This window comes from Manacus vitellinus, unplaced genomic scaffold, assembly GCF_001715985.3.
Source record: "Manacus vitellinus isolate BGI_N305 unplaced genomic scaffold, ASM171598v3 scaffold_29_pilon, whole genome shotgun sequence".
Classification (NCBI taxonomy): Eukaryota; Metazoa; Chordata; class Aves; order Passeriformes; family Pipridae; genus Manacus; species Manacus vitellinus.
This window is the reverse complement of record NW_021940207.1, coordinates 9041877-9066395: the sequence shown is the minus strand read 5'-3', so window position 1 is coordinate 9066395 and position 24519 is coordinate 9041877. Positions and strand designations below refer to the sequence as shown.

Genomic DNA, 24519 nt, shown 5'->3' with positions numbered 1-24519 from the left:
CTTAAAGTAGTTCAGGGTTTTCTTAAGGTTGTTTTTTTTGGCTCATTTCAGTGATCTATTTTAAAATATGTCCTTGCCAACAGTTGTAGAAGTGCAACACTAAGAAGCTGGTGAATTGCAATATAGAACAATACACACAGTGGTTCAGAACTTTTTCTCAGCCAACTTTGCAGCTATAAAGAGGATCAGTAGTGTTGCAAACTCAACTGTGTCTAATAGTTCTTTGATATAATTGAATAGTATCAATTGTGTTTTTAAGGAATTCCAGCAGCACATATCAGTGTTATACTAAGAACCTGATTTGTCATGCAAAAAACTTTCATAAAGCTAGGAGGATAAAAACATACAGTGGTTTTTCTTTGATAGAAAAATTAACATCAGATTCACCTCTCAAAGCTGAAAATTATGTCCTGTCCCACCATACAACACCACCTCCATTGGTTACCAGGTGCTTCATGTTAAGAAAATTTATTTGAATAATTCAAATGTTCTTTAGCTCTTCTATGCTCTGCAGCATCTTATTTTCTAGTGAATAAACTTCTCAAACATGACCAATCTTATTCAGTTCATGGTGTATATACTATGAGCAGGAACACAACTGCTCATAATGTAACAGGTTTTGTTATTAAAGTAATTGTAAGAGAATTTAGTGTGCTGTACTAGAGCTCTTTCCCGTGGAAGGACTCAGTGGCAATGTTAAGAAGTTCTACAGTACCTCTAATTAGGTAAAGGGGCCACAGACCCCAGACTGTTCCTGGAATCATTTTCCAGTCATGAGAATATTTTCCATATGTTTCCCGTTTCTGCATTTATGATTTTTTTACTTCAGGTGCATTAAGTGTCACAGCATTTATAATGCAGCCTGTGTGTTGAGGATGGCCACTTTATTACGCAGTTGATACTTTAAAAAAATAAAATTAAAAATCCTTGAAGTAGAATCACAGAATCACAGAATATTCTGAGCTGGAAGGGACACACAAGGATCATCAAGTCAAAATGAGTCACTTCAGAAAAATATAAGAACTTTTCTTCAGTTTTGTATCACAGAAATAGTGATTTTAAAACATTCAATTAATGGAGTTCTTATACTAGCATTTCAACAGTACTTGACTAGCCAGGCAAGAAATACAATCATTTTCTTATACTCTGTAACTATCAGACTGAACACATAGTAGGAGGGACCTTTATAAATCATTCATGTCCTGACCAAATTCTCTCTAGGACTCGTGTAAATCAGGAGTAACTGCACTGCAGTCAGTGGATTCTCACCAGTGGTTAGTGGTGAAAAGTTGAAAGAGAAGCAAGGGTAAAGGCTACTAGCATTGTGCTGATATTAAAAGACTAGCAGTGTGCTTTTAATCACTGTATTTGGTACTTCTAAAGTAAGAGATCTTAACTATTTTAAAAGCATGTTTCTCATAATTTATTAGCATTATGGAGCACATTTGCTTTTCACTTAAGTACAGCTTAATGTGGTTGGTTTCATAAGAAAAACATCTTCATACTGTCACACAATAGAAACATGAAATCAAAAAAGTTCTGTAAAAAAACTTCTGGAATTTGTTCTATACTTGTGCTTCTTCTGTAGATTTTTGTCTTGGTTGTTTCTTTTGAATACAAGGTTGTATAAGTAAAAATATTATTCCCACCATGTATAGCAAGCCAGCTATGTAAAAAGAAAAATCGTATTTTTGTGTGATGTCATAGATCCAACCTGGAAAATAAGGACAAAACATGTTTGTTACAAAGCTTGACAACAAGGTATACTGCATGGGAAAATACAAAAAATACTTCACATTTCTCTGATGACATTTCAGTCAAATCCATAGATGTTTTGTGGAAACAAACAATTTTCAAACAAGTTGTCACAGGTCTGAATTTAAAATAGACATTTTGTAATCCCAAACCAATCAGCTCTTCCACCCTACTACTGCCTTTGTGAAATCCCCAACACTGCCCAGTTCAAATGCTCTGCCTTGTGCAAGCAAACACATTCCCAAGAGCTTCCTCAAAGACTCACATACCAGTAAAAGACTTTTGGAGATATAATCTCAGTGCTGCAGTGACTCTCATTCCAACCTCAATTCCTTTGCAAAACCACATTAAAGTTATTTCAGAAAGGTTTGAGAACCCAAACTAGCAAAATTCTCTCCTGTCACACTGGTTGCATTGCGATGACACCACAAGATCAGCAGCTCTTTTTACATCAACCACTTGCATCCTATTTGCTTTGTAACCAGGGACCAAATACAGAGCCACGCTCAGCACAGACTGAGAGGTGCTGAGGGAACATATGGCAGAGTGAAACACTGCTGCTTTCAAAGGGCACTGAGTGAGCTTTCTTCTGACTCAGAGGTGGGCAGAGGAGCTGTTCTCTCTTTTCTGGGCTGCTCGTGCTGCCAGTGGCTTCCCTTCAGCCCACAGCCATCCCTGGCTGACCATGGCCAAGACTAGCAAGGCTTTTTTCTGCTTTCTTCTGACCAACATCCCTGTAAAAGAGAGCTGTAGTCTGGTACAGTACTGACAATTAGGACCCCTATCTCTTCTGCACTTCTCTGCCTCTTTCTATGAGAAAATTCATAATGAATGTCTGTTCAAACCCAAGTAACTAGGGGTACTATGCATATTACACTTCTACCTTCTGCTGTGAATGGCAGTAAAGAGGTTATGAGCACTTCAGTCCCCAGAGTAAGTATTTCTGGCTGAAGGAAGGCAAAGTTAGTTACATCAACACATCCACTGGCAGCTTAAAGTGTTGACACCCAAACACACTCCACAGTTCTTGGGGGTAATAACTGTGGTACAAACAGCTGCCTGCCCTGGGAACTAATCATCATTTTTTCATGTGGTAGAGGAATGGGTATGTATGGTGCATATACTACATAAAACAGAAAAATAGGTTACACCTTTCTAGTTGAAAAAAAAAGTGCATGACACTATTTTAGGGAAACATACCATTGAAAGCACAGATTGTAATAAATCTGGGGTTATTTCCAAGGACTGGAATTTGCAATGTGTGAGCTGGTATCCAGAAGATGTGATCTGTGAATTTGTACAATTTAAAGCTGAATGTTATAGTCCATTCTGGAGTAGCTGTGATTTTGTTAACTACACATGCTCATAACATAAGAAAATTTAATAAGAGAAGGAGTCATACAGTTATTATACAAACATCTGTTGTTTAGCAATTTGAACTTTTTACCTGCAAAGGGTGGTCCAAACAATGCAGATATTCCATTGGCACAAATGATGATGCCATAGGCATTTGCAAGGTGTTTAGTTCCAACTAAATCTTCAGTCACAACAGGCATTAGAGAAAAATAGCCACTGGAAAATCCTATTAGAGCACAAACCACAGCCAGGCCGACATATGTTTGTATTAGTGGCAGAGTAAGAATGCAGGTGACCAGGGTAAAGTTAGCCATAAGGAAGACATTCCATGTGCTGATGCACGGGAGATCAGAGATGATTCCAAGGATCACTTTACCAAAAATATGAACAATTGCTATAATGGATGTCAAAGGAAATACATTGTCCTGCCTAGATAAGTTGTACTGCTTGACTATTTCTGGAAGATGAATAAAGGGAATGACAAAGCTGCTATAGGCAAACAAAGCCCAAATTATAAAGGCCACAAATACTCTGTTGGTAAACAGTGATGCAGCTCCAAAGTAGCTGGAGTACCATAGTGCAAAGCCCTTCCTGACTGTAAGTGTCAGCTGGCTCACTGTCTTAAGCAAGCGCAGTCCATACATACTCCTTCCACTCCCAGAGCTACCTCCGATTTCTGTGTGCTGAGCACTCTCAAGCACTCCTTCATTTGCTGCCTCTTCTTTTTTCTCTGGTTCTTCACCGAGGACTCCATTAGATTTTATAGTCTCTGTAGAATGGGACAGAGCTTTTGCTTGATTATCTTCACTATTACTTCTCACAACAGATTTTTCACTCAGGTCTTTGGGGGAGAGAGGTCTCATTAGTGCCCCACAGACACAAAGGTTCAGAGAGATGGCACCCTGGATGAACATGGCATTTCTCCACCCAAATTCAGCGCAGAGGTACTTCAGTAAGGCAGTCATTAAGAAAGCTCCAAATCCTGTTCCTGTGGTACTGAGCCCTTGTGCAAGTGCTCTTCTCTTCTGAAAATACTGCCCCACCATGACCACTGCAGGCAGATAAACCATGCCACTTCCAATGCCTATGAAAATAATAAAAAAAATCCTAGATAAATTTAAACTTTTTGCCAACAATGTAAAAAGCAATGAAAAACAGATCAGTTTTATTCCTAACTTTTATGCAAGCATACTGGTAAAACCAATAATAAAAATTAATATTCAATTCTGATGTCAGCTTTCATTTCTGTCTTGTAGTGTTTTCCAAAATTTTCAGTACTCATTCCAGTGAGAATACAAAACAGATATTTAACTGCTGGAAAAACTTAAACACGTGGAAGATAAAACCTTACCTCAGTTCAGCATGACACTGCTGGAAGGGCACAAACGTGCCACAACCAATCAGGGACAGTTAATGTGAGGACAAACACAGACACACCCTATTCTGCATTTGCAATACCTGCATCTGATTGTATCAGTGACCCGAACTGCTTAGTGAGCACATCTTGCTGCTTTCCCCTAAGTTCACCAGCAGTGAAGATTCACACTGAGTTTTTGTCCTTGCTCTGTAACTGTGGTGCCTCAGTGACCACGGTATGTGTTTCAGGAGTCAGCACCAGGGCTTAGCACGGCGGGGGGACCTTGGGTGGCTTCCAGGCTGGTTCTGTTTGGGCACTCCAAGGAAGTCCAGGGAGGGCCACACAGTAGCTGCACAGGCGTAAGCTTAAAAGGCAGATCTCTAATTTTGTAGAAACCCCCTCACCTGTAGTTAAAAACCAAGGTATATACTTCAAGCAGAAAGTGTTAAGAGCTGTGCAAACTCATTGTTAAAGAAGACAGTTGCCCATTTTTTCTCACAGCCTATTCCTCATAGAGGAATTTGGACTGGAACAGGTGTATGCAGAAGATGCTTCCCAATACACTGTGATCATAATTCAGAAGAGTGTTTTGGGGTTTAAAAGTTTTCCTAAATAGGTGATAACACAGCTGCAAGCAGCTACAGCATGATCTAGCTACAGCTAGGTGTGAGAAAGAACAGTGATTCCAGCAAAGCCTGAAAAAAAGCCCTTCAACATCACAGCAGTGACCATGACCAGAGCTGACCCGTTTTGCCTATTAGAAGTATTTCTTTGCTAGGCAAATACACATTCAGGTTTTTATTTTGCACAAATGCCCCCCCCCAGCCACAGAGTTCAGGGAGGCCTCTTTGCCCTCCTGGGGACCTCCCGCTCCTCAGGCTGCCCTGGAGCTCTCCTGCCCCTCACTGCTGGCCGCAGTGAGGAATCAGCTCCTGCTTGCACCAGTGCTCACCGTGTTTCCCCAAGAATACGGCATTTTAAAATGGTGTTATCTTTTCATTCTGTGGGCTACATAGCGAGAGACAGTCTGATTACAAGTGAAGGCCTCATGTACCTGCCTCACAGGCACACATGGGGCCGCAGGTCTCTCCTTGCCTTTTCCTCACAGATTCGTCAGGGCCAGCTCGGCTCTGCCCCGCCATGCAGGGCCTCGGGGACAGTCTGCCCCCAGCCCACAGGGCCTGCCCGTGCCAGCGGCTCCAGGACGGGTGAGGGGAGAAGGCTCCTCTGCCCCCACACTGCTGCTGAGGGGAGGAGAGCCCGCAGAGCGGGGCTGGAGCTGTCGGCCAGGCGGTGAGGGGACCAGGCTGTGAGGAGCTGGGGAAGGGGAACTACTCTGAGGTAACCCCCCGGGATGGGCTGAGGCAGAGGGCTGGCTGCGGACAGGGAGACACGGTCGGGGTCACAGAGACATCCTGTGAGAAGGCGGGAGCCATGAGTAGGCCTACAGGCATAGCAGGGGGGCCCAGAAGTGATGGCAGCAAGAGGCGGCCACTGTAAGGGAACAGCAGCCATGAGAACATGGCACAGACTTCCCTGGGGTGGTGGGGAATGAGGTGACCGTGAGCAAGGGGATGGGAGTGAGTGGGCAGAGCCTGAGGTGAGGGGTGAGTGAGGAAACTATGTGTGAGGGGGTGGTGAGCCAGGGATCGGTGAGTCAAGGAGATGGTGAGTCAGGGGACAGTGAACGGAGGTCTCATGGAGCTGGAAGGAACATCTGAGGCACTGCTTTTCTGGCCAGAATTACTCCTGCAAGACCATTTTATTTCTCCACCTCACATAAAAGTTTGCTTCCGAATTTTTTCCATATAATCTTTGTCACTTTGTGTGTGCTCTTCCTGAAAAGCAGCAAGGGCTGAGGGAAAAATATGTAGATTCCTGCCTGCTCAATTATATTCAATATATACAGAAACAGAAATTCTGAAAAAGGCAAAACCCTGTCTGTGGCCGTTGTTCTTTGTTCAGGAATTTACATTACTGAAGTCTATGGTATGGTGGTATAAAGAGTCAGCACAGTGACCATTGCTAGTTTCAATATTTCTCCACCCAGAAGGCTAAATCAAAATTTCTGTATAGAAATTCTGTAGCTTTCTATGAAATTCTATGTTTAAGAGAATGCCGAGTACTGAAGCTATTATTAGTATTACAAACAATTCCTTTTTTTCATGACGTTTCCATCTGTCACATATAATACAGACACTGTGCTTCATCTGCAAACATTGGCCTTGTTATCTGTGGAGTGAGTAATATTTCAAAGCCCCTTGATTGCTCAGTGTTGCTCAGATGATAAAGAAATTTTATATTTCTTACCTGAGTAACTTTCACATTTCTGCTTCATATCTATTAATAGTATCTCTTTGCAGAAATGAACAGTAAATAAAATGAAGTTGTGCTTTAAGCAGATAATACTGGGCTATTCTACATAACACTTAAAGTAACTAAATTTTTTCACAAGACACATTATTGCTAGAACATGAGCATTCAGGTACTAAGGATCTGTTGATTTTGAAGAAAAATGCCTTTTCATATTTTGATCAGGGTCTTACAAGACAAAAGGTTTTCTAGACATCTAATTTCAATTAAAATGACAAAATATTACTTCGGTCATTTTGGTTGTAAAAAAGTGTAGCACTATTTGTTGCTATACATGATTGCTGATACAATGTGAATATCCTTTATTAGAAATTAGGTATGAAATCCACTCAACAGTGTTTTAACATCTTTAAATTTCATTTGTTAGAGTTTGGGTTACATTAATTCTTCCAATTAAAAATGTCCTCTAATATATTCACTTGGCTAAAACTGATAAAAGCCCAATCCACTGAGTAAATAATTAAGATTTCTAAAAAGATAAAAGGCTGTAAAGACTGTGAAAGAAGAGCTGGAATAACTTTACGATCTAACTTCCCTCTTGACTCACTCAGATAACCTTCAAAGGAATCAAAAGTAATTGAACTTTCCAACATTAGTGCAGCTCTTACCGGCTGTCACCCCAAAGGTAAGGAAGAGGTAGTGCACACTGGAGGCATAGGCACTCAGGATCCAACCCAGGGCATTCAGTATCCCTCCAATTATAGCTGTCAGGCGGCACCCACACATGCTGATGAATAAACCAATAAAAGGACCTGTTAAAAAACATGGGGAAAAAAAAAAGAGAAAAGATAAATTATTTATTTAATTCTTTTGCTCTAGCAATTTTTCACACTGACTTTTTTAATGCTTTAAATAAAATGTAAAATATCAGGCAACTTGTGCAATTCAGTTTATTTTCCATATTACTGCTTAAAATTATGCAAAGAAAAATATGACCAACTGATCAAATACTTAGCAAATACCTGCAAGACCTAAAATCAGAGTTGCCTCATGAAGGATAGACAGTTTAAACAGAGGAAAAAGCTGAAACTGCTGTTCCCAGTGCTGATGCTGTGTGAGTGCAGGCCTTTTTCATAAATAACTAGAAAGTAAACATTTTATTTCGTTTTCAGTGGGATATTTTAGGCAGATCTAAACACAGCTTTTTCAGTCTTCATTTAGGGAGCCATAGGTGTATATATACACATACATGCAACCATATCCTCCAGATATTATTTTGGATTGATCCAACCACAACTTAAAAAGTAAGTTTTAATTCAGCTGCCAAACTGAAATATAAACTGAATTCAACATTTTCTCCTCCTAGACAGAGTACAGGAAGGACCACAAGCTTCACAGATCATCTGTTTCCTTAATTATAGTGAGACCTTGAAGTCACAGGCTTCCTTTCCTTCTCATCCTGTCTCCTGGACTGACATCCCTATCATCTTCCCTGTTGTTCCCTTTTCCATCTAAATTGTAAAACTCGTCCTAGGGACTTCAAAAAGGCAACTCAGGACAACTTTGTCAGCTCTGCTAATAAAATGGGAAACTAAGAAAATACTTCAGGGATGAATGGCAAACGTATTCTAAAAATCTATGTAGTTTTGAAGTAAGAGATGCTAGAACATACCTACAATAAGTGTGATGCCCATGCTGAGGGAGCTGACCCACGCTGTTAAGCCACGGCTCTGATTAAACTCTTCAAGCCATTCCATGTTGAGTACTCCAAGGGCCATTTGGGAACCCATGATAAGTATGTGCACAAGGAAAGAGGAAAATACAATCATCCAAGCCCATCCTCCATCGATGTTTGGATTAGGCTTAATTGGCTTACTTCCAACTTTTGAGTTGTCTCCAAAATCATACCCAATATCCTCTCGACTAGCATACATTTTCTCCACAGTATTCTGAAACAAATGCAGTAAATACCTACAAAATACACACAAAAATATCAGACTTTTTATTTTGGCTGTAGTGAATACCACAAATCCCTATCATATTTCACCACTTTTATTTAGTGCAGTTCTCAAGTTATTATTGTGATTTCAGTGTCCAAATGTAAAATGCTTAGAAAATTGTCCAATTAATTTATTTCTTTGTGTACCTTATTATCATGGCTGTCTATGCAGGAGTATTTACAGGCTAAGAGTAGGCTGCATTATTTCCATTACTATAGATTCTACTTACTTTCAGGTGGCTGAGAGCACTCACTCTTCATGGGTTGACTGTGGTCACAAAAAAGACTGGTCTCTCTCTGTATATTTCTTCACTGTATCACCTTTTGCTGTCCCAGTAAGATTTTGTGCCTTTGTGTTCAAGTTCATAAAGCTTTGAGTAAAGAAATGAAATCCTCAAGAGGCAAGTAGATGAAGTTACCCCATCTTTTCAGAGGAAACCAGTTTTCAGATGTATTTCTTCCTTAGCAATGGCAGAACAAGAATGAAGACAGCAAAAGATAAAGAATTAAGGTTCTTGATTTTCAAAACACTTTGCTTACATAAATCACAACAAGGGGATTGTTACTACCTCTCTGGCAAGCTTTTTAGTAGAGTCAATGTGACAAACAGTTTGCTATTATGCTTTCAGTTTCCATAGTATTAATCCTTATAATCCTACCAAAACCAAAGAATTCTTCCAAATGAATGTCAGTGCCTATCAGAATCAAACCCACAGGCAGAGTTATGTATAGGTGTACACAGGAGCAAGCCATACTTAGCTTAATTTGATTACTTCAATTTATTCTGTTGTTACTCTAAACAAAGATTGCAACACAATGTGAAAATAATTTCAAGACCATTTTTAATTGATTAACATGCAAGGTGCAGAACCCAGCCTTCCCTCCATCTGATTTCTGCTGCAACAGATTGAAATATTACCCAACTGTGGAGCACCACATAGGTTTCCATGGAGACTAGAAATGTAATGATACAATTTACCAGAGATGGTAATTTTTTGTCTTTCCTTCTCCAGAGAAATAAAAAGAAACATCAGCTTCACGACAGTTGAAACAGAGAAGAAAGTTATCAAAAATTGTTTAAAAAAGCTCCTTATATATTCTGTGAGCCCTCAGAAGGTGTCCTTCTGGGCTAGCTCCTCACTGCTGCAAACGGGCAGTGAATGGACTAACTCAGACTCTGTACCAAATGAAGATTTGTCTTTAAATGCATGACTGCATTTTGCTTCTCAAGGTACTACCTTTCCAAACGATTTTACTTTTTTTCTGATTGCTAGGTGAACACAGAGAGATGGCCCTGGAGTATTCCACGCTGATACACAGATGGAGTCAGAGCTGACTGATCCAAGCTGTTTTTCTCACAGACAGCAGTGAACACCTGTTGACATGTGTGACCTCCCCAGCCTGGCTGTTGGGTAAGTTACCTTTGCAGTCAAGTGCCACCTGACCCCTCCTGGCACTACAGGCAATAATGTGTAACTGAGGGCAGCTTGGACACGGAGGTTCCTCCAAGAGCACACTGATTTGCCTCATACAGTGAGCTGGAGCTAAAATATCTTGTAATCCTGGCATCAAATTTTTCACAGACAAATACTCTTCAGTGACTAAGTTCTCCCTAGCCCTAATTTGGCCATGGCAGGTATTGGTGACAGGGAAGAAGAACAAGAACTTGTGTACATTTAACACTGCATGGACAGATAAACTGGGATCAGTTGATGAGTCCACACCTGGCTGCCAGTGGGAACGGGTACTGAAATGCCTCATAGGCTTTTGCTTTCCAAACTGAGAAACAGGAAGAATGGGGATGGTGCTTAGAGGTCTTTCCAGAGGTCCTGCAGGGTGTTTGAGGCAGGAAGGGTAGCAGGGGAGCCAGGCAGAGCCATGTGGGGGTGCAGACTTGTTTTTTGATGATAAGACAACAGCCTGGGATAGCTGTTGTAGCTCATCCTTCCTCTACAAAGGGTAGGTCTTAAAGGTGACATCTCAACTCTTTCCTAACAATGTACTTGGAGCCAGATCCCCTGTTGCTGTAGTTTAGAGGACTACCTATGGAGGATTCAGCCCACTCACAAGAGAGAAGACTAACTGCATAAAGGCAATAAACACAGTGAATAATCATGCTAATGGGAAATCATGAGAAATAGCAGAATGAAGGAAAATCACAAGCTATTATACATGCTCTGCATAAGATTAATGAAAATGTATGATGGATTTTACAGTACATCTTTGATAATGGAATACAAAATTATGTAACTGAAAATTCAGAGTCAGGATTAAATGTGAGGCCTCACCTTTCTCTTTTATGCTTTTGACTGGTTTTGTACACACCTGAATCCTGATACTGGATACAAAAATTTTCTTCTTTGGACAGAAAATTGACACATCTTTTACCTATTTTAAATTATTTGAAGCAAATATAATTGACATTGAGCTACAAAGATATGACACATTTCTGCAGTCTTGCTGACAGAATGGGCTTAGATTGAGTAGATGCAAGTTAATGTCATACTTGCATCAACCTCCACAAATCTTCAGAAAATGCATATATTTTCCCTTTGAACTGGATTCTTGCTTATTATTACTGTTTTACTGTTAACTTTTCCCTAACGTCACAATTTCAGAGTGAATTCACTCAAAAGCAGGCAAGTCATCTCCAATAACTGCACAGACTCTCAGGCTCTGGATAAAGCAAGGAATGGATGCCTGGATCACCTTCCCAGTACTGACTCATCGCCCCATGGCCTGTTGTGCCCAGGAGAAATGCACTTACCTGTCCTCAGCCTTCTTCCCACACCACAGCACAGCCAAAAACAGTCTCATGAAAGGCAGAGGAGCCCAAGGGAGTCTTTGTAATTATGAAATCCTGGAGAGCCAGGCCAGTTTCCCCAGTAAGCAAGGCAGTGAAGACCCATTCACAGTAACAATGTTTGAATACAGCCCCTCACAGGGAATTGCATTTAAAGGCAGGAGAATCTGGATTCCTGTTTGGTCAGCTGGAGAAGATCTAGATTTTTTTTTTTCAGAAAAGCTTTTAGGACTGTATGCACACAAAGTATGCAGAGCTCTCAGAAAAATGGCCCAGATAGTAGTGCCTGCAAAGATGCTGAGCTTTTTTGAAAATGTGACTCATGAGCTATTTCAGGGGCAAATGCAGGTGCTGTAATAAGACCATAGTTAGCAGCAAAACACCCAAGTTCCCTGTACTATCAGTGGAGCTATGGCTCTCTAGCCGGTAGTTGAACTAGATCACTGAAAAACATCTGATCTTGATATAAAGTCCATATGATGAATAATTGACATATACTTGGGCAACCTCTTCTAGCACGGGACTGCCTCAGTGTTAAAAGTTACAGAATGAAATCGTACTTTAAAGGCACTTCCAATGGATAACTCATAAACGTAACTCATAAACTCATAAACTAGTAATGAGTTTTGCTTTGCAATATTCCCAGTAGACATACCACATGTAATTATTTGTCTGCTGAAGGCATACAGAAAAAAACATCGTTAAAAACATCGTTTATTTTGGTTTTCATATGTTTTGGCAGTCTGACCTCACCTAGCCAACACGAGCACTTCAGCTGTCAACCACTTCACTGGAGATGCGAACACTGGCCACTTCTGCCACTCAGAGCCACAGTGGCAGGAGTGTGTGTCCAGCAAAGAACACAAAATCGGGGAAATTAAATGTTAAAAAGGCTAACTGCCAGGGTCACAACTTCGCATAAAGTCGGCAGCGGTTCCATTTCCAGACTGGGGTGCTGCCCTGCTGTCCCTTCCCGAGAGCTGTTTCCCCAGCCCTGCTCTGACCTCCCCTCGGTGCTGTTCTGCCGCGGTGCGACCCACGCGTGGTGCCACGTCCCCGGGGACTGCGGGGATTGGTTTAGACAGTAAAACATTTTTCTCCTAAGGGAACGGGCAGCTTTTGCCAAGGGAATGGTCAGCTTTCACCAGGCATGCACCTTTGTTTTGTACAGGGTTACAAGAGCAGCCCGAAGGCAGGGGATGTACTTTTCGCCCCAAGATAACAGATCTGGGAGCTCCACATGCTGAGCCTTCCCCCAGCACTCCAGTGAGGTTCCCCCAGCACTCCAGTGAGGTTCCCCTACGCGGAACACCGCGCCGGGGCTGCTCCGGTGGCAGCGCAGCAGCGCCGGTGTCGGGCAGGGCGGGGGCCCGGGCACGGCCGCGGGCTGCGGCGGGGGGCGGCGTTCGGGAGGGCGGCGCGGCGGCGGCACCGCCCGCCCGCGGAGCACAAAGGATGACCGCGAGTTACCCGCTGCGGCAGCCGGCGCTCCCGGCCCGCCGCGGGGTCAGGGGGTCCCCGCGGTCCCCGGGCAGCCCGCGCGCCCTGCCCCGCGCTGCACCGTGCGGGACAGCCCGGCCCGGCCCGGCCCGGCCCTGCGCGCCTTTGCCGCAGGCGGTCCCTGCCCGCTCCCGTCCCGTCCCGGTGCCGGTGCGGGTGCGGTGCGGCGGCTCCCGGCTCTTCCCGAGGTACTCACCGCGCGGGCTCCGCCAGCGCCGCCGTCCCTGCCCGCCACGGCGCCGAGCCCCGCTGTCAGCCCAGCCCGAGCCCCGAGAGCTGCTGCGGGCTGCGGTGTCCACCTGCGCCCGGCCCCGCTCAGCCTCGCCCCTGCTCGCCGCCCCGGGGCTTATTTTCCATTGGAGTGCGGCACTGGTCTGGGGCCCCCTGCCCCCCGGGCGGCTCGTCTTCTGCACCGCCTTGTCTCCATTCCCTGCAATTTCAAATCTCCACGCTCTTTCATTCCTGCGATACCGGCTAATTCTGGTTTGGCGGAGCAGATTTGCAATCCTCTCACATGCACACTCTTGTGGCTGAATGAAGTTTATTGCTGCACAGGTTATCGCCGGAAATTTACATCCCAGAGAGTTAGAGGATATAGTCCAATAAAAGCAGCCAGTATCAAGATCTTAACGGCCGTTGAATTATGTTTACTTCTTCGTTGAATTTATGCACCTAAACCACCCTAAGAATGAAGCTCGAAAGTTTCAGTGTATGGTACCATATTTGTGTAATAAATAAGTTTCAAAAATATTACTCCCTTAGGAGAAAAGCTGCAGAAATACATTATTTTTTCAGACCAGTATTTACACCTCGGTCGTATCTTTCTGAATAATCTGACTAATGAGATATATATTCTGCAATTCACTGTTTTGATTATTTGCAGTGAATATACCCAGGCTAAAATGATTTTATACCACCATACAAAACTTTCATCATCGAAGAATCTTGATGTCCTAGCAGTGCACGTAGTAGTATAAATGAAGACTGTTCAAGAATATGTAAGAAGTACTTTGAGAGAAAAGAAAATGAGGAGAGGCCAGCAGGAATGTTTTAATGGTGTTGTTAATGCTGTCTACGTGCAAGACATGGTGGTACAGAATCTGTTAGAATTGCTTTTAGAGGGGTTAAAATATGTGTTTGGGGCTTTTTATATATTTTTTTCCTACATTTTTATTTGACTCTTTGGTTTATCTGCTGTTTACACATGAAAATCTCATCTATTTTTTAATTCAAAAAATGTGCTGCTCCATTATGTATTTAGTCTATCAATATATCATTATGAAACACTTCTATCTGGGTTAGATTCAAGTGTGTGGCAGACTATGGGCTGTTGCTATGGCTTCGGTCTTCACATAAAACTTACACTACTTTGCATTGTAGTCTTCAAAAAATAATCCTTTCCCACAATAAACTACTGGATTACTGTCAGAGACTTGTGATTGGGTTATTTATTTTTCCTTTATAAATAAAACTAGATTCATCATTTTAAAAGACTATGACACTGCATTGCAAATGTGTGTCATTCTGAAGTATACATATTCCTTGGTTCCTTTGTGTTTTACAGAAAATACATTGCCCAACAGTGTATGGGCATTCTTATCCCAGAATTTAGCTTTGGCATTAGCTTTTTGCCTGAAGTCTGGTTTCTTAAAAGGTATAATGCTAGGTATTTGACATTTGAAATCTGCTGCTTGTTGACTAATGTTATTACTCAAGTTTGAGACATATATATTTGCACTTGTGAATTATCTAACATGCTAACATGTTTTATTAATCTGGCACAGAAATAGATTTGTCTGTTAACCCCACATTGCCTCCCGTACCCGAGATGCTGCCTGCGTGCCTAAATCCTTGTGCCAACAGAGATTTGATCTGATGGAGAATTCACTTAGCTGTGTCATACTGCTTCAGCAGTTCTGCTTCATGTGTCATTGTGGTTCTGGGCTATAAGCCTGGATTTATGTTGTCTCTTGGGAAGGTGAGTATGTAAGGACCTACTCGAATCTTAACCATTAAATTGTGCAGGTCTAGCAGCAAGGGTACAAACTATGTTCAGTAAGGGAAAAGTCCATTTTGTAAGAATGGGAAAGACAATTCTATGGTATCAGAAAAAGTGCAGGTTTTGGCAAAGATGAATAAAGTGCCTGATCCAGTAAAATAAGATGTAAGCCAAGTCTGACAGATTCTGGTGCACCCGTGCACAATCAGTCACAACTCCATGGACTCGGCTTCAGACTTTTGCTCCTTGTTTTGCCATTCACTATTGCTGGCAAGAGTCCAGCTCAACGATCTTTGCCGCTCCCCTTCGGGGAGTTTTAGATTGTTATCAGATCTCCCCTTATTTTCTTCTTTGCCAGGCAAACCAAGCCCAACTTCTTCAACATCTCTTCACAAGTCATGTGCTGTAAGCCATTTACCATCTCATCAGCCCTCTGCACGTCCCTCTCCTGTTTCTTGAAATCCTTCTTGAACTGGGGAGCCCTGAACGGGACATATTATCCCAGGTGTGGACTCATTAGCACTAAATAAAGAGGGGTAATAATTTCTATTCATCTGCTGTCCATGCTCCCTTCCTAATGTAGCTCAGTGTATGGTTCACTTTCTTTGCAATGAAAACACCCTGTTGGCTCATGTCCAACCCAGTGTCCACTGTGACAGCCACATGCTTTTCAGCTGCTGCTGCCCTGAGCCTGCACTGGTGCCTGGCACTGTCCAACCCCATCTGTACACTCTGCACTCCTCGTTAAACTTCATGAGGTTTCTGTTGACCCGGGTTTTAAGTTTCTCAAAGGCCTCTCAACTGAACCTCCGCTGTTTGTTTTGAAAACCACCCCTTCTAAGTTAGTATTGTCTGAAAATCTGCTGCAAGTGCATCCTGTATCCAAGTTACTGGCACCAGTATTGACTCCAGACTGTTTTGTTTGTACTGGTCACCAACTAGACATCAACCCATTGATTCCTACTCTTCAATTGCCCAGCAATCCATCCAGTTTTATCCATCTAGCAGTACATTCATCCAGACCATACTCTTCAGCTTTTTCCTCACCCTGGGCTCCAACCACTTGCTTAATTCCCATTGCTCACAAGGGCAGCTGTGCTGGAGAGCTTACAGGCCATTCAGCCCTCTGCAAATGTGTACTGATGAACATATAAAGTGCTATTTAACTTCCCAGCATTTTTCCTCTACTTCTGCTGCAGTGCTGATTATTCTCCTCCCTAAAGTTCTCATTAAGTCACCACCCTGCTTCCCATGCTGCAGTGATTGATGAGGGAGTACAGGTTTGAAATAAAGCCTGGTTGCTGCAGCATCAGGACACAGAACAAAAAAAACATCCTCCTCCCACTTTTGTTCAATCACTGAACTTTTAACCAGTGCAAAGAAGCATCAAATAATCTGGTCAATTCTTTCTTTTACAATTATTGCTAAAAGGAAAGATAATTTATGGTATTATAGATTTTGCCTCCTCTTTTTTCCAGAGGCCTCTTTGGGTTACTGAAGAATTCTGTGTATTTGCAAGGGCATGTTACATTGGTCCTGGAGTAAAAAGGAAAAACAAGCCAAACTTAATGCTGTAATTTGCCATAGAGACTGCACAGAAGTTCAGCTTTCGTATGACACCCTAAAAGCTTGTGTGTTCTCTTCATTTTGTTAACTCCAGACTGCCAAACAGAAATAATGCATATTTTCTTGTTTTCTCACTGCCTGTCTGAGGAGAATCCTTGGTATCTTTGGTGGATTCACCACAAACAACATTCTCAAACAATACCCCAAGCAAGTATGAACATTTTCAGCAACTCCCCCGCCTACTCCCATGATAGCTGCAGTCTTACTCAAATGGGAAAGAATGAACTAATTTGCTATCTTCAAGTTCACCAAAGACTGAGGATAGACCATGGGAATGGATTTCAAAAATAGAAGAAAAAGCAACATTTTTATCATTGCTGCCATGGAGAATTCCTTTTGGAGAATAACTACTTGTCTTTCCTCTTTCTGCTCTCCACAGCTGCATTATAGCAGCTACAGATATGGAGGGACTAAGAAAGTCCTGTCCAATTTTCTTAGATCCTTCAGGGGGACAATGCAGAACCATAGAATGGTTTGTGTTGGAAGGGACCAACAGATCATGTAGTTTCAAACCTGCTATGGTTAGGAACACCTTCCACCAAAGCAGGTTCCTCAAAGTCCCATTCAGCCTGGTCTTGAACACTTCCAGGGATGGGGCAGCCACGGCTTCTTTGGGCAACCTGTCTTACCACGCTTACCAGTGAAGAATTTCTTCATAATATCTAATAATAATATCTAATCTAAAGCTACCCTCTTTGAGTTTAAAGTCATTAAACTTGGTAAAACATCCTCTGAGTATCCTATGAGAGATGTGAGAGTTTCTGGAGTGTATTGAAAGGACAAGAAGATGTTTCTCATCAGATGAGGATGCTGCAGGGGTTAACAGTCCTGCCTCAGAGGCTATTTCATCAATGCCTTGACAAGATTCACATTGGAAGTTCCCCCAGCAAAACTGAGTGTTGGCTCACATGAAAGATTGGGGCCAGGCTCTTCCTGCCACAAGAAGTGCAGTACGAATGAAGTGGGACAGTGAATGGGAATAGGACACTGAGCTGGCAGGGTACATTGGGTGGGTAGGAGTATGTACAGTGGCTTCTGCTCCTGAACTGGAGTGCCACTACCCACATACTTTTAAGTTCTTCAGTGGCAGCAGCAGCAGCAAACCTGGGTTTCCATGTTGTAGATAAAGATATCCATTGGAAAACAAATGTTTTGCAACTCCTTAAAGTTATTTCCCTGATTCACAGGAGCAATGATACTTGCTCACAAAACAAAGGAAGAGATGACAAAACAGTCCTTTCTTGCAGTGCTATTTAATTTCAGCTTTATACGTTAGCAATCCAAGTTACATATTGAGGAGGTAAAATAAACTATGTTATCAAAAAGAACTCTATTAGTCCTAAGTGCTGTTGTAACACTAACATGTTTTGCACGTGGAGATATCTCGCTTTTCTGGTTTAAAACGTGTGAGCATAAGGGTGTGGTTGCAGTTGGCTGAACATCTGAAGTGCGGTGTGAGGAGAGAGAACTCGGGGGCCTCTGATATGACTCACAGTGGCACTGCAGTCACTTCCTCCAGGTCAAACTTGTGCATGTAAGAGATGGCAGAACATTCAGTGAGAACTGCATGACTTGGTCATGGGTCACACCTGTTGCAAATCCACTGCATTAACTGCAAATTCCAGCAAGGTCAAATTAGGACTGAACTAGTTAATATAAATTATTTATTTCAGTGGTACCAAGGCTGAGTCCTGCACCCTGTGGCATACAAGTCTCAGTATTAATCTGTGTGCAGTAGCTTTCTAAAATTTTCACACTTGGACCCAACGGGTCCAAAGTAAATGTTTTGCATGTCTTATCCAAATCAATAAATTTGATTTTACTGCAGATTGAGCATGAAGTTTTAAATGCATTCCTGGCTTTGTTCTGTAGTTTTCTTCATGCTTATCTTGACGGGCATTTAGGTCAAAAGAATCCTGATCTGTAAATATTTTGAAAATATGGTCTGAAACAGTGTTTGTGCTTGTAAATTTTGTGTTCATCTGAGATGGATCTGTGATTTTCCTTTTTGTTTCCCTTTTTATTCTCTGTAGCACCACTGCCAAAGTATTACATTCTTTATAACCAGTGCATGAAATATCAATGCTTTCATGAAATCTGAACATCAACATTTTGGTAACTTGATTTGTATAAAATCCCAAAGCAATGTATTTTCAGAAAGGGTATTTTTTAAACACCAGAACTGCAATGATGTTATGATTCACGAGAACAGAGCAAGTAAACAATGATTAGAGACAGGAGGAGACACGTACACTGTCCTCCACTGGATCGAGAGCTGTAAATATGTCAGCCAAGTTAGAGCAGGTAACTTCCTCAATTCACAGCTAAACTTCATTGTGTGATTAGTGGCTCAGATCTCATAAGGTCGCCTCCATCAGTACTTGAGCCAGGTATTTTCAGGTTGTGTGAAGCTGCCAGGGTGTTCTCAGTGTTCTCCTGCTGTTGCACTCTGCAAAGCTGCACGGGCTGTTTTGGAGGGCTGGGGTGTGACTGATCTGCATTAGGCCAACAAAACCCAGAGATTCTGCAACAGAGATCGCTGTGAGAGCTCAGCCAGAACTATTTGTACAAAAGCTGCCATTATGCATCCAAAGTAGAGTCATTCCTTCCTTCTCAGTAACTGTTCCAATGTCACTTGCTTGTTTTGTTGGGGTTTTTTCAGTCTCTCTCTGTATAGCACTCATATTGTCAATAGCTACAGTTTTTGCTAAACAGAGATAGGGAGGGAAATGGAATGTATTATTAAATTACCTCAAGTTCCTTAGAAAATTTTAATAAATATAAACAGGAGTGCAAAATAGAAGTATATTTTATGGGTTTTTTTGATTTGTGAGCATTTTGTAAACTTCAAAATGAAATTCAAACATTCCATTAAGGCCTGGGTTACGTTTCCCTGTTAAGTTCTAGTTCTTGAGCTGTAAACAGAGGGCTTCCTTTGAAATGTATAACAGCACAAACTGTTGTTGCCTTGTGCTTAGTTTGTCTGTATCTCAGTGTATAAAGAAATATTTGCAACTTTTCAAGGCCAACTAAACTTTCAGTGGTAGATTATCACTATGCTAATCTACATGTGAACCCCTCCCAGCATTCCTTCTCACCCTTTCTGCAGAGAGTTCCAAGAGAAAGTAACAGTTCAGATTATATGCCATCCATGGTTGTCCTACAGGTACCACTACCTACAGGTTGCCCCCTTTCCAAATGACATTACACGTATCAGAAACTCGGTCCTATTCAGGACTCTGAAGCTGGACCAAGTGCTTCTGTGAGCTGGAGCAGTTTCCACACGTTTTGTGGGGCACACAGAGCACCAGAGCTTGTTTTCTCACCACACAACAAACTGCAAACCAGCAGGATCATGAGTCCATGGGACTAAAGGTGTCAGATCATTTGTGTGGATATCATGGACTGGATCATCAGGGTATTCAGATGAAACTGAAACACTGAGACATTCAGAGCAGTTACTGAGCAGTCTTTGGGAAGGTGAGATTTCCATGAGATTAAGGGTGACCTGTTGGGTGGAAGAAATCGTGCTCTGATTTCTAAGGAAGCAGTGAAAACAATGCAATACCTGTAGGAATGTTTCACATCCAATACAGAATGAAAAGTACAATATAGGTCATTTGTGTCGTTATCAAATTAGTAACTGCTCTTCAATAATACAATTTCTGTTACTTTTGCTATTTATTTTAGATTTTTTTAATAAATATGTTAACATCCACATCTAAAGAAATCACCGTGGTGTAATGATGATTGCAGAAAGTAACCTATCAGCAATGAAATTTTAGATTTCAGGGCTTTAATATTTTAGAAATTACCTGGTATTTGGTAATATAATGGACTAAATTGCTCCGGGTTTTTTTTCCCCCAAATTTGATAGCATTGCTTTAAGTGGTGCAGAACGAAGCTGTTTTCAGAATCTGCCCAGCAACAAGAGCTGCTCTCTCTCCCTCTAGTGGAAGATAATAAAATAGTTTTCTTTCTGTTTTTTCATATGTAAAGCATCAAGTAATACCGTCAGAGGTTGAAAGCTTTTTTGAATAAGAGTATATCATAATTTGTGTTTACTGTATAACATAAATGTTATACGAATAGCATTGTAATGCTTTATGCTTGCATATTAATATTTTTCTGCAAGTGCACTGTTTTTAAAGTGATTCTATGGATTGTAAAATATTTCTATGTGTAAGTATCTACAGATATCGAGACGCTTTCTAAAAAAACAATAAAGGCCCCGAAGTTAAGATTAAAAATAACTCCTAATCTCAAAAGTAAAATACAGTTTGCTTAATGTTGAACACAGGAGCTTGGTATTTGCCAGATTGATCCTCAGTTTAAAAAGGAAGTACCTAAATTATAAACTTTTTATTTTAGCCCAAAGTGCTCTCAGTATTTGTGGTGTTCACCAAGAGGAGTGCCACAATATTTGGATGCAATGTGTATCTTCTTTTTATAATTAGATGCTAAAATCTACTGCTTTGTTTCAGTCTCCTAATAAACAAATTTTTAAAGAACAGCATAAACATCTTCCAAGCATTTAGTATTCATTGGGAGTACAAACTGCTTATGTAAGTAAAGATTTACAGGACTAAGTCACTAATTAGGGTAGTAGAAAATACTTCTTATGTACTACTGATTAAACAAGATATGCCTATAATTACTCCACTTCTAGTTTCCAAAATGTACCAAGACCATTTTTTCTTGGCTAGATTCCTGTTGCTGTTTTTCAGGGGCACGTTTGATTTCTAATTAGGCTGCTGAGCTTCTTTTTAGTGTATTTTTCTATTTTGTGTTTTTATCTCACTTTCTCTGTTAGTACTTTTCCTTCCCTTCCCTGTTGCCATACAACACTTCACACAGGTAGCTGGGGAAGCTGTCAGGCCAAGGGGATCTGTAGGCACATGCAGGTAACTTGAGAGTCTTCATCTTTTAGGGAAAGGCACTTTCCCACCTGCAAGTCACTGCCTTGCACTGAGTTTGTCACTGTGAACATTTCAGTTCGATTTCATTTGAATTTGTGTATTTGTTGTTCTTACCAAGTCACTAAAGGGTAACAAAGCTACTGGACAAGAAGTGTTGGGCGACAATTCTGGGTTGCCGCCGCCTCACTCAAGTACTAGCAGAAAGTAGATCTCTGAGCAAGACAGGAGAGGTTTTATTTTCTTGCACAGAGGAGTGACTCCAAGGACTGTGGTGCAATGAGTCAGTCGAATTGTAATTGCTTTAAGAAGCAGAGAAACTTAGAGAGGGGGGTGAAACAGTGCGCTGAGAGGTGATACAGGAGAGATGGTGGAAATGCCACTATGGCCTCCTATCCGCACTTAAAATTCTCCTCCGGCATAAGGAAGAGACGTAAGGGAGGGACAGAGGGATGTGTGAGACAGTGCTTTTGTGAGCCCAGCAGCTCTGCACTTTCATCCCCAAAGAGATAGGCTGGCATAAATGCGTCCCAGGCTCTGGAATCTGGCAAACTATTTACGGCTCGGTTAGTTTGTGTTGTTTTGGGAGGGTGACAGAGAACAAAAAGCAGAGGAGCAAAGTGCGAAAGGGACATTTGTCCACTCACTGTATTATCGAATGGAGAGAAGTAATAGATTACTGGACAGGATAATGTCATCCCACACACCAGCCTGCAGTCGTGGGTTATGTTTTCCCAAATGCTCATTCCTTTCCTTTCAGTGTAATAAGAATGTAATAAACATTGTTATTTGAGGGAGAGCAAGGGCGTGGGCTCCCGGGGCGTTCATTCAAGCCAGCTCTTAACTTCGCCCTGGTTGCAAAATGGACTCTGGAGCTCCAGTGGCCGGTGGTGCCGGAGGCCCTGGCACATGTTGGAGGTGCCAGTGCTGCTGCTGCAGCGGCTGCAGCTGAACTGGCACCAAATACTCTGAATGGAAAAAACAAACTCATAAATGTCCTCTAATTTAAATCAGTTGATCATCTGTGGGGTTGTATTAATAGGGAATGCAAATATGATTTTAATACAACTTTATTATGTTTAAAGGAAGGAAATGGTTGTTAAGTTCTATATGTATCATTTTAGAAGTACTTTTGGTTCATGATTTGAAATGTTTTTTCACCCAATTAATGTGTTCCTCACACTGGGATGATGATTATTTCAGCCTCAGAATATTTCCAGGTGCACTGTCTCTAAGGTTAAGTATTGCAGACCTTCTCCTCAAGATCTTTTTCAAAAAGGCACATACTTTATTCAGCTCATTTCAGTACTGACCCGACAGTTCCGCCTGTTTGTACCTTTCAGTGCATTTCTTAACAGAAATGTAATGCGACTGTAATGAGGAGCTATAATTAGTATTAATGAGGCTTCCTGGAAGGAGCAGTCATCGCAACATTTTACCGTCCCTAAAAATAATAATGTTCCAGCGCCTCTGGCTGCCTCCGATCCCGGGGCGGGGTCGGTGTCCCCTCGATCCCAGTGCGGGATCAGTGCTCCCCCCGATCCCAGTGCGGGGTCGTTGTCCCCTCGATCCCAATGCGGGATCAGTGCTCTCCCCGATCCCGGGCGGGGCTCTCCCCGTGCTCTCCCCGATGCCAGTGGGGATCAGTGCTCCCAGCGGGGTCGGTGCGATCGGGATCGGTGCTCTCCCCGATCCCAGTGCGGGGTCGGTGCTCCCCCGATCCCGGGGCGGGGCCCCTCAGGGCGCAGAGACAGCGGGGGCTCCGTGGCGGCCCCCCCGCCCGCCAGGGGCGCCGTGGCGCAGCGGCCGCGGCTGTCGCGGCCCGCGTCCGGCCGCGCCGTGCCGGTGCCGGGGACGTCGGGCACCGGGAACACCTTCAGCCCCGTTTCGTGCCCGACATGGGCAGCAGCTCCATGGGGAACGCCCGGTGCGGATGTGACATGACACACCGGGCGGGCGCTTCGGGCGGTGCGCGTCGGGAATGACGCCAGTGACACCAGCGCAGTGCCAGCGGGTCGCGCTGGGGGCAGACACCTTGCAGGTTCTGAAAATGTTGAATTATTTGGCAAGAAAACACTGTTTTTTCTGGGTTTTTTTAGTATTTATTTTGTCAAAAATCCATCTGAAAGTGTTGCTACTTCAGATGTAGCAAATTAGATTAAAAATGTATTTTAAATCCTCTATTAATTTCTCTTACGCTGTTGCCGGTTTACTGAAGTTTTGATGGGCAATTTAAGTAAGGCCGCTATAGAAAATGGGCGGTTATTGCTGAACACGTAATTAGTCTGTATCCTTGGAATTCTATAAAACTGTGCTGCACTAAATAACAGCTGTTAATGCCTGTGGAGTATCTTTAGTATGCACGATTCATAGTACTTTGCAAATCATTAAAACATTACATTGTTTCACAAACAATGCCATGTACGTCACAGAGGAGCCAAGACACACACTGGGAGCAGACTGCAGGGAAGACGGAAATAATGAGCTTGTCCTTTGACCCTATTTTGATGACTCTTTGACCCAAAAAGTGGGTAGTGCTTGATAGGCGGGTAAGGCTGAAAATCAGGGCCTCTGAGGAGGTTACAAATTGCACGCAGGAAACCTTAGAACCTCTGGTATTCACATCAGGCTCAGAAAACTATCCATGGTTTCGATATTTATTGAAATACACCTGACATCTGTTAGAAAGGAGGGATCCTTGCTGTCAGCTCTGCTATTCTGAGAGTACAGAATGCAGTACAGCAAGCATATGCAAAGTCTGACCTTTGTGTCAAAGTTAAATGACCTTGGTCTTGTTCCCTGCAGTTCTGGAGAAGTGGCGAAGCTTCTGGGTTTCACCATTGACCTTATCCCCACCTTTTGAGAAAAAATTTTGTGGACTAACTAGGAAGACTA

At 42.4% G+C, this 24519-nt stretch overlaps 1 protein-coding gene across 1 annotated transcript; it reads right to left on the bottom strand.

Annotated features, from left to right (window-relative positions):
- Nucleotides 1-988: 988 nt before the first annotated feature.
- On the bottom strand, nucleotides 989-8746 carry SLC16A14 (solute carrier family 16 member 14). The gene is made up of 4 exons (XM_008925387.2): nucleotides 8454-8746; nucleotides 7450-7593; nucleotides 3203-4195; nucleotides 989-1714 (listed from the first exon to the last, which is right to left on the bottom strand). The coding sequence occupies exons 1-4, from the start codon at nucleotides 8713-8715 to the stop codon at nucleotides 1566-1568; spliced, it is 1548 nt and encodes a 515-aa protein (XP_008923635.1). The 5' UTR covers nucleotides 8716-8746; the 3' UTR covers nucleotides 989-1565.
- Between the last annotated feature and the right edge of the window lie 15773 nt (nucleotides 8747-24519).

What these genes read in the sequence shown, in the direction of transcription:
- SLC16A14 (XM_008925387.2), bottom strand. Translation starts at nt 8,715, where the DNA reads ATGTATGCTAGTCGAGAGGATATTGGGTATGATTTTGGAGACAACTCA. An exon ending in TACCTTTGGGGTGACAGCCG is followed by an intron (nt 4,196 to 7,449) that starts GTAAGAGCTGCA and finishes TTATTTTCATAG; the next exon opens with GCATTGGAAGTGGCATGGTT. An exon ending in GTTTGGACCACCCTTTGCAG is followed by an intron (nt 1,715 to 3,202) that starts GTAAAAAGTTCA and finishes CTTATTTTCCAG; the next exon opens with GTTGGATCTATGACATCACA.